General features: G+C 33.5%; 1 protein-coding gene across 1 annotated transcript; it reads right to left on the bottom strand.

Moving 5' to 3' along the window:
• Positions 1-3,695: 3,695 nt before the first annotated feature.
• On the bottom strand, positions 3,696-10,422 carry LOC105317090 (protein YIPF1). The gene is made up of 8 exons (XM_066066647.1): positions 10,304-10,422; positions 8,746-8,782; positions 8,070-8,182; positions 7,620-7,794; positions 7,316-7,429; positions 6,462-6,616; positions 4,821-5,003; positions 3,696-4,571 (listed from the first exon to the last, which is right to left on the bottom strand). The coding sequence occupies exons 1-8, from the start codon at positions 10,337-10,339 to the stop codon at positions 4,344-4,346; spliced, it is 1,041 nt and encodes a 346-aa protein (XP_065922719.1). The 5' UTR covers positions 10,340-10,422; the 3' UTR covers positions 3,696-4,343.
• Between the last annotated feature and the right edge of the window lie 552 nt (positions 10,423-10,974).

Raw genomic sequence — 10,974 nt, 5'->3', positions numbered from 1 at the left:
TTTGGTTTTTAATGATTTAAAATTTACGACAAGTTCGATTGTGAGTGGACTATTCGCATGATACCAGCAAAACTTTTCATATTTAATATTGACGTAATTTCTAAGAAATATGTAAAGATTTGTTTATTTTAAACGCACCATAAAAAATATACAGCTTAATTATTTTGATAAGATATGCTTCACGGAGCATGTCGTTTTTTAATTGTTTAATATTTTGTACGTATTTTTCCTGATTAAGGAAATGTACACTTTATTAAAAAGCGCATAAAAATAAACGATATTTCGTAAGTGATCACAATAAGTAAAGGATGTCATTTTGTGAAAGTTTCAATTTAATTGAAGAATTTCTGACCGTTTTATTGCCGAATATGGACGACCAACGCTAGAAAAATGAGTCAAACACGTTAACGTAGCACCTTGTCGTCATTAAATTTTGTGTGCACGCAAAAAATCTCCGATGGAGACCAAAAGGTTCTTATATGCTGCTATTTTTATAGGAAAAAAGGTTTACGATTGGAATCACAATTGGCATTTTGGAGGTTTAAAAATGGAAATACTGATATCTTGAACACTCGCAGCACCCCAACTCCCCAAACAGCCCGGATCTTGCACCTATGGATTTCGCTTTATTTCCTTATCTAAAGTCGAAACTGCGTGGACAGAGATTTTCGGACCTAAATGATCTACGATTTGACACAAAAGACATTATACAAAAATTTGACAAATAATGGTGTAAACGTGAATTTTATAAATTTAATGGCATGAAAAGTGTGTGAACTAAAAGATGTTTACATTTTTAAAAGAGTGAGGTTTAAATTGCCTTTCAGTAGTTTGACGTCACCTGACGTCGTGGAAATATGAAATGGTGCTTCGTAAATCCCATTCGTGCAAAATGAAAATCGCTGTATCTTTTGAAAACAACTTCTAAATCATACGATTTTTTGCATACTTATTTTCAAATGGTAGTCATTTAATAAAAAAACGCCATACTACAAAGTACATAGCAATTTTGCCGAAAATCACGTTGTCCGCGAACTTTTCTAACAATCCTCGTATATTTGAGTAAGGTTCTTACCTTTTTTCGATCAAAATAACAGTTCTTTTTGCTGTTTCATGACGACAGAAAATTTACTTGAACAAGGTTTGATGATTCGCAAAAGATCTTTTGACAACCAATCAACACCCCAATATATCAAACACACTAAACAGACAAACAAAAATTTGACAATGGATCATCATCCATTTAACTTAATTAAACAGACAAACTAGAGCATTGCGAGTTATACTTTCTCCTTGCATTGTCACAGATCAGATTTATCTTTCCTTTCAAAGAAACTGGGCGCAAAAGATTGTAAGTGTGCAGGAACCATCGACACGAATCAATTGGGATTTAAATATCTATAACCTTGAATGCTCTGTACAGGTTTGAACGAAAATTGATTTCTTAAACTATATTGCGTTGAAAGTTGAATTACAAGTCTATTCTGCCTATTGAATAAACCTCACAAGCTTTCTAAAAAAGGGAAATAAGGTGTAATTCGATACATATTTATATTGGAAATGTCAGTGCATATACCTGTATATACGAGTATATATATATATTTAATTCAGTTATATTGTCTATCATAATAAACAAGTAATAAGAACAGAAAATGGTTTCCTAGGGCAGAAATAAAAAATGACTGATTAAAATATACCGGTATTCTATAATTCGACATAATGTTATATCAACCTACATTTAAAAACAAAGAAAAAAAGTTTTAAAAAAGATTCACCACCAGGATTTGAACTAAAAATACTGCATGGTTGTATTCAAAATCTAGACCGAACCAGTGAGCAATGCGAGAGTTTAAAGTAAAATGTATGTGGTATAAAGTATAGAGTTGGAAACAACATTGTCATTTCTCTGGACTTTTTTATCCTCCAAAACATATTTTGAAAAATTATGATTAACCAACTCTGGGTCATCTCTCCATCTTTTCCGACATTTTTAATGTTGAAATAAGTCATCTTTACACGTTTCAAATTTGTGGAGAGAAGGCCCAGAGACAACAAAATCATTTAAAAACAGCTGTCAATAAGTAGGATATTGCATCAATTACGTCGTGTTGCAATATTTAGACCCATATTATGATAAAACCTTTTGCATTTCAAACATCTTTCTACCCATTCTACTACGTCCAACAGAAACCAAATAACGGTTTTAATTCGAAAAATGTGCAAAATTAATCGATGAAATGTGCACTCCTCTTGTACTCCCAGATTCCTGCCGAATCTACATCTTAAGCACCCGATGTCTTTAAAATAAGTGCGAGATTACCAATTTTACTTAGAAGGGCATGGTCACGATTTCTGTCAAAAATTATTTTTCTGAATTTAATGTTTACAATGCTTCAGAAAGGCATTTTTAATAGGCAACAATAAAGCGAGTTACAGGGCTTACAATTCTTTGTTATGTAAACAAAGCTTTTGTTTACATTCTTAGTGTTGAAGTAAAAATTCAAGTTTAGACAAAAATGTGATTGTCTAAAACATTAGGAGCTGTTTATTTATACTTAAAATGAATAAGAAGATAGACAAATAAGCTTGAAAAGGACCTTTTTACTGGTATATTGAACCTATGTAAACAAAAACAGGGCACGAGCCTTGTTTATATGACAAAGAATTGTGGGCCCCATATCTTGCTTATAATCTTTACGAGTGACTCTCAAATTTCACTTGATCATTAGAAATTTATTCCTAAAGCATTGTAAATGATGGAAATAGAATTTTATCAAAATCGTGACTACGCCCCTTTAATATGGTCTGATTTCGATAAAATATTCATCATCTTTCATCTGTCGAGATTTTGTTTCATTCGTTAGGTTGCACGATAAATTGGCTTTTTAAACGAAACACGCCAACACGTTTCCATCAATATCTGAAGAGCCTGAAACAGAAAATGTTAGTAGGATGCACTTGATTGCACTTTAAAAGGAAAAAAGTACAGCGAGTTTGGTTAAACTCATTAAACACCCATTTTAACTGTATGTTTTAACTGGTACGCCCGATCATCCATCAACCAATTCCATCGAATTCCTGCGTCAGTATTCCATATTGTTCTGACCGACTACCATATCCAATTCATCAACTTCGTTACATCAAATATTTATCCTTTAAACATGTCATCTGTCCACGCTAACTTTTGATATATCTATGACGTTGTCGATTGGCGGAGTTCGTTCGTGTTAATAATGGTTACAAGTTATAACATCAAAAAGGATTTACATCTTGGGTAACCATATACAGGGCATTACAGGGCATATCTGAATACAAATAATTTCCAAAAAATTTTTTTTTTCAAAGTATTCAACTTGAATTATTAAACTTAATAACTCTTTTTGCAATCTTATGAAATAGAATAAATTACACGACCAAACAATCTACGATATAGCTGCAGGTCCGGAGCTCCCAGTCTGAAAAAATTCGGATGGACGATTTGGCAGCTGTTACGCAAGTGTTAAAAAGATGCAATTTACGGCGCACAAAAAATTGCTGGTTTTAGACCGATTATCTAAATTCCAATTTTTTTTTAGACCGGGAGCTACAGACCTGCAACTAATATATATACTAATGGGGTACCTGATTACAGGTAATAGAACAATTTTATTTACAAATTTTCATTTTACACTATAAAAAAACAAAATAACGACCTATACATGTATATAAGCATTTAATATTTAAGACAAAAAAGAACTATAAAGATTGAGTTCAACAAAACAATTTCATTTTTTAAAATATTCTTCAATACCATTCATCATAGTAAGCATCTTCACAGCTCAGCTTTTAAAAACCGTGGGTTGAAATACGTGTCCGCTCCAGTTTTTTCCAGTTTTCCAGTCAAGAGGATGCAATATTCATACAGGCGAAGACAAACGATTTCTGCATTAACAAACCAGGTGACAGTACTGATACAGATATATAAATATATACGTACATACATGTCACTGAACACACTTTTAAATTGGATTATTTCTTGTATATATATGTACCAATAGATTCAGATGTCAATTAGTTGAATAAATAAATTGAAATCAAGAGGAAGGAAACTTGAGAATTTACTCAACTATCAACAATAGACTTGTTCTTCTCCTTCAATTCATAAAATAATTGATTTATGACATTTTAAAGATAAATTCCACCAACGGTTGAAGAAAAAACGTTTCGGGCTCATCATCTAAATCATTAAAAAATAATTTAACCTGTAAAGCTCGAAAATAGAATGCTATATGAGAGAGTGTACACTAGTTATTTTCCTTTAAGCTGATCTTTCTTTGGATTTCCATGGCAATCTTATCTGCCAACTACATAGGTTTTTTAGTTGTTTTGTATATAACTCTGTTTCTCTTTAATGTAGAATTTTTCAATCTGCTTCTGGTATATTTAGGTAAATTGGTGTTGGTTGCTGCAACTAAAGTTTTCTTGTTCTGTTGTTTGCTTGTTGGGTGTGGGGTTGTTGGAAACTTAGTTATCACTGGGGCTGAACTAGTCTGTGTCGAGATCTGAGGTGCAGCAGCATTGAAGAAATACAGCTAAAATGCAAATTGATATTACTGTCACATCTTTTAATGATTAATTTTTGTTTTTATTTTTCCTGATTTTTTTTTTTAAATTACCAGTTCATATATAATATACAAACAAAATTCTATAAAATTACCAATTGTACATTTACAATCAGGAAAAAGTAACAAAGTGATCAGATTTGGTCTTGATTTGATTCATTTGGATGTTGGTAAAATGAATCAAACAACCTATAACTTAGAATTTATCATGTCATGTACCTTGAAGCCAACAGCAAGCGAAGTGTGACAAAGGAAGATGAGTATTATCACAATCCAGGCAGTTTTCTTGGTGTCGTCTTTGACTGCTGGCCATAGCGTGATCACCAGAACTCCGCCCGACATCACTGCCCCCACCATAACCAGTATCCACTGCAACCACTCAAACTGCACCACCCACAGTATCTACAACACACAGGTAACAGTGGTTAACCACACACAGTACCTACAACACACAGGTTACAGTGGTGAACCATCCACAGTATTTACAACACACAGGTAACAGTGGTTAACCACACACATTATCTACAACACACAGGTAACAGTGGTTAACCACACACATTATCTACAACATACAGGTAACAGTGGTGACCCACCCAAGGTATCAGTGGTGAACCACCCACAGTACCTACAACATACAGGTAACAGTGGTGAACCACCCACAATATTTACAACATACAGGTAACAGTGGTGAACATCTCACAGTACCTACAACACACAGGTAACAGTGGTGAACCATCCACAGTATCTACAACATACAGGTAACAGTGGTGAACCACCCACGGTACCTACAACATACAGGTAACAGTGGTGAACATCTCACAGTATCTACAACACACAGGTAACAGTGGTGAACCATCCACAGTACCTACAACATACAGGTAACAGTGGTGAACATCTCACAGTACCTACAACACACAGGTTACAGTGGTGAACCACTCACAGTATCTACAACATACAGGTAACAGTGGTGAACCACCCACAGTATCTACATCAGAAAACAAGTGAACCACCCACAGTATCTACATCAGAAAACAAGTGAACCACCCACAGTATCTACATCAGAAAACAAGTGAACCATCCACAGTATCTACAACACACAGGTATCAGTAGTGAACTACCCACATTATCTACAACACTCAGGTAACAGTGGTGAACCACCGACAGTATCTACAACATACAGGTAACAGTGGTGAACCACCCACAATATTTACAACATACAGGTAACAGTGGTGAACCACCCACAATATTTACAACACACAGGTAACATTGGTGAACCACCGACAGTATCTACAACACACAGGTAACAGTGGTGAACCATATACAATGTTTACAACATATAGATACATTGTAATAGTGGTGAACTACCCTCAGTACCTACATCAGAAAACAAATGAACCACCGCCAGTATCTACAACAAACAGAACTGGTGCTGATTGGACCAGGCCTAGAAGTTTCTCAGGTAGCACTTCAACTACATGCATTACTTTCTTTAGGACTATTTATCAAAGAATGTCAACACAGGACAATGATATTTCTTTCCCAGTTCCCCTGCATCTACTCTTATTTCAAATTAACATGATACTAAATCTGTTAATTCCTAAATAAGCTTACCAGTAAAGCACATAGTTTAATACAGTTATTTTTGTTTATGTTTACATCAATCTAATATCTGTAACAGTCTAAACATTTCCAAACCCACTTTGCATTCAGCAAATATTTACTATGTATATTTTTCAATGAATTTCTACAACTGAATAAAAAGGTAAATTCTAACCATTAGCTAAAACACTACCAACTTTCCCAAATCAGTACAAATGTATCTCAAAAAAACAAACATATTCAGCATCTATATGTGCTTACAGAGATTGGAATGTAAATAGAAAGGGAATATCCATAGATACACAGGATCTCCAGAAAAGTGTAGTTTGCTTTGCTGCCTCTCCACCACAAAAAGCCAAATAGCATCGCCGGCAGCAACCACCAGTAACTGAAAATGGCTGTTGCAGCAAATGTCACTGAAAAGAAAGAAACGAATTGATGACATTAAGAACAAAAAGGATCTCATACCTAAATTTGACCTCTATCTCGATAACAGATGGTCTATCATTATGCAGAGAACCATACATCAGTCTTCTAAGAAAAATCAAAACTGCCATAATGACCAATTGTGTATCTAATCAAGCAACTTGGTTCATTATAAAGACTATACCCTTCCCCCAATCTACAAAATATCTGTATGAAATGACAACATATTTCATATGAATGAAGGCCTTGTTTTAAAATAAAATTGTGTGCGACTTCACACAATTTTACCTTTATTCATGCAACGTCACTTAATATTTAGGAGTCTGACTTTACAATTTCCGTTCAGCCAGCACTTCCGAGAGCTATCAATCAGAACACCATTATTGTTAACAATAAAAATACAATTCGTATTTTAACACACATTTGCAAACCTAACACATAGAACTGCAGACCCTCATAAATAGCAAGTATAAACAATGTGACACTCCAAATCACTCAATTTTAATGACAGTGATGCAGATGCACATGGCTTGGCAACTCAGCTAATTACATATTTTCTTTCTTCTTTTGAAAAAATCATCTTTTTGAACGATTGAAAATTCTCTGAGGATCACATACAACAAGAGTCACTAAACACAGTGGGTTGCTACATGTGTTGCATATTTGACTGTACTAGGACTTTAAGATACCTTTATGGAAGTCATACTTCCAGGTGAAGTCTTTACCCTCAACAGACAGGTAACTGGCCATGTTACCAGCAATGGCTGTTGTAAACACAAGCGTTGTACAAATCCAGAAAGGTCCTGTTGAAAGTAAGGTAATAGAAGCCTTAGTTATATATAATTACACAATACAATAACTGCCAACTGGGGAGAGCAACTTTGCCATTCAATAACCGAACAATTAACATTTAAATGCATGTTTCATATTTGTAGACCTTGCTTTATGGGTTATATAGTTATTACACAACAACAATTCTGGTAAGATGCTTACCATAGAGATCTGGGTTAGGCCTAATGGTTGTTTGTAGGTAGTTAGACCGTGGAGAGGGAACCATGGATCCAGCTATCCGGTATAACACTTGCTTTGTCTCCACATCAAAGAACTGCTGGTAATATTCAAATGTCCAAAAAGATGGACTCCCAGTTTTTGATTCATCTTTAATGAGCTAAGAAAAATATATCAATACAAATAAATGGCAGAGTATGTGCGTATGCATTCATTAATATTGACTCCAAATTAAAGAACTGATATTCAATTTATACATATTTTAAAATTTTTGAGACGAAATTATCTTTTAAGACTGGGATAGAGATTACTTCTCTAACAAATGTGGAACATAAAAGTATAAAAGCTTTTGGTTTTGCTCTGGTAGACAAGAATATAATGATTAATATAATGACAATGAATATAATGATTGAGATAAGCACATTTGCCCTGTACCTGAGTTTTGTCATAGACGTCCTCTTCATCAGACTCGGCAGTGGGAGGAAAGTCAGTAAAAGTGTGTGTCTGAACCTTGCCTTTGTCATTTACAAAGGCGTCATGTGGAATATCTACACAGAAAAAAAGCATACTGATTTAAAATGAATGTACATCTATCATCAGGCACAAATACAAAATGTACATATTGATTTAAAGCAGATGTAAATCTATCATCAGATACATGTAGCGTTTTTTGCAGAAAGCCACTCCCACGAAATCAAGTACATCGCTAAATGCCATTCCTACATACATAAGAAGAGGCACATTCAGAAATACGCTAAATTAAATCCACTCTAACTTGTTGAAAAATAATTTTCCCCCAAATATCGTACACGCTAAATATAATACGTTTACAGTAATGCATTAAGTTGTATATTTAGATGCTAAAATTTCCTTGGAAATTTGACCATTTTATTGTGACCAAGTAACACAGTGATGTAAGATGCACATCCATACAGGTGATACCTCTACAGCGAATTCAAAATACATGTACTTTGAACTGTTAAGAAGTCTGCCGCTTATACAGGGTTTGGAAGGATAGGAGCAGTGAAAGAGAAGAATATTTGACAGTCTTTTAATATTTGTGTTCAGTTTTAAAGACCTACCGGTATATACATTGGTTTTTACTAATTACCTTGAAACTGGAGATCATCAGCTACCTTTCTCTGTCCCTTTAAATAAAAAAATCCATAATGTAGTTCACTAGAACTTATTATTTCAGTTATTGATTAACATGTACTATCAAATATGACTTACTTTTTTTCAATCAGATAGAAGGGAGGGATACGACTAAATAATATATGATAGTAATTATTTGGGCCTTGTTTTGAATGTCATTTAATTTTTCTATTAAAATCTGTGTTGAATTTGCCAAAAACAAGAATGAAGAATAAAAATACATCCATTTAATTGTTTCTTTGTTAATATGTTAAAATCTATGATTTAGATAAAAATTGTCAGAAATGTCAACGTAATTATTAGGTAGTTTTAAAACTTAAAGACAATAGCCATATGAGTCAAAAACAAAGAGTTTAAAATATTTGGAAAATCATTAATGAAATGAATAACATATAGAACCATTTTAAGAAGACCTTAAAGTTTTGGTAGGACATACGGTAACTATCTATTTATTGCATCAAAACAAGTTAAAAATGATGCTTGTTTTGAGTGAAATATGCAAAGATTGTGCAGTCTTAGCTCAAAAGCCAGACAAATATTGTTACATGTAATTTCAAAGAGCCATAGCTGGGAGGCCAGCAATGAAATAGACAGGCCCACGTCACATTGCTGTTTGACACAACTACCTAAAATCCAAGCTCTCCTTAAAATGGTTCAAACTGCTTTCATGTTGGTAGAAGTATGCATGCATTTTTTTTAAATCAGCAAAAAAAGAGAAAATGCTTTTTTCTTTTAGAGTTTAAATAGAAAAAGCAGGAAATGCAAATGGAGTTTACATTGTCAAATAAATCAAGGGAATGTTTTGAAAAAAATTTAACAATTCATCTATTAATCAATAAATTTTTATATATATACATTGTAAGTTGTAAATTACAAGTACATTGTCGTAATGAATAGGACAAAATACATCTTTGTGAGCCAATTCTTCAATTCTTTTCCTCGTCTCCTAAAAATCTGTCAAGGTAGAGATGAGAAAACGAAGCTGACACAAAGTGAACAAAGACTGACAAAATACAATGGCAGGGGACGTTAAATTGTTCTTTGTACTTGGTCAGAGACCATAATTGGAACTTCTGCAAAATGATGAAATTTTTAACTTGATAATTTACATCAATACTGAATATCCAACATTGTTTTAATTAATGGTGACCGTGTAGAATATCAGCATGAAAAAAACCCAAAGAAGATTATCAAACATACAGTATCATTTTAATTAGTATCTCATGAAAAAAAGCTAAGAACAACCGCCTGTCTACTGTAAGAGACCCTTCCCTCCAAAAAAACCCCGTTGAAATGAACGGTACTAGAAGAAGAAGAAGAAGAAGAAGGTACGTGTGCCTATTTTCATCTACGTTGCAATACTGAGGCAATTCGGGATGGAATCGCAAGGCGTTACAAATTTTATCATTTTAATATGAAAAGCAACTGTTATTATACATTTGTTTATCTTATTTTCATAGTATTATTAATGAATTTAAAACTGAATTATAAGATACAACCCATAATCAGAATACCTCAAAATTTTCCACGTCGATGTTTACGTCTGCCATGTTTTCATTTTGGTCGGTGTAAAAGTAGCTCTAACCGTCACGTGTCGCTGAATTTTTTATATAAAGTGAAATTGCTAGGAAAAATATGTTAAGATTTAAAATTATGAAAATAAAATATATTCAGTAACCATATTATCGACACTAACTAATTTGGTCTGAATCTCTGAATAACTGACAAATGAAAAGGCCCATGGGCCACATTGCTCACTACAGTTTATCAATAACTCAAATGGCGTAATGCTGTGGCGCATGTGGGGTTTGCAATTTTATTTAAGAAATGAAGATAATAATTTTTCTATTGATCAACGTATCAAAGAAAAAAATGACCGGAAAACTTTTTTCCGGTCAATTTTTTCTTTCATACCTCGATCCATAGAAAAATTTTTATCTTCATTTCTTATCATTTAATAAAACATTTTCAAATTTAAAAAATGTGAAGTGTCATTGATCAAAAATGTAAATAATGTAAATGAAGCGGCGCGTGTGAATACAAAACAACAACAGCAACAATATTCAAAATGGATTCGCCTTCATCTGATGCAGAGCTATATTGGACTGAATTTAATGGATTAAACACAAATAGTGAGTTAAAATCTAAACAGGCTGAATTGAAAACGATGGGAAAAAACATGCGA

The sequence above is a fragment of the Magallana gigas genome, chromosome 7, assembly GCF_963853765.1.
Source record: "Magallana gigas chromosome 7, xbMagGiga1.1, whole genome shotgun sequence".
NCBI classification, from domain to species: domain Eukaryota; kingdom Metazoa; phylum Mollusca; class Bivalvia; order Ostreida; family Ostreidae; genus Magallana; species Magallana gigas.
This window is presented reverse-complemented; position numbering and strand designations above follow the sequence as displayed.

Bases quoted from the DNA above. Each gene is read 5' to 3' on its own strand.
- LOC105317090 (XM_066066647.1), bottom strand. From the start codon at position 10,339: ATGGCAGACGTAAACATCGACGTGGAAAATTTTGAG. The intron at 8,183-8,745 runs GTAATTAGTAAA...TTTTCTGTGTAG, and splicing joins TGATGATCTCCAGTTTCAAG to ATATTCCACATGACGCCTTT. The intron at 6,617-7,315 runs GTATCTTAAAGT...CTTTCTTTTCAG, and splicing joins GAAGTATGACTTCCATAAAG to TGACATTTGCTGCAACAGCC.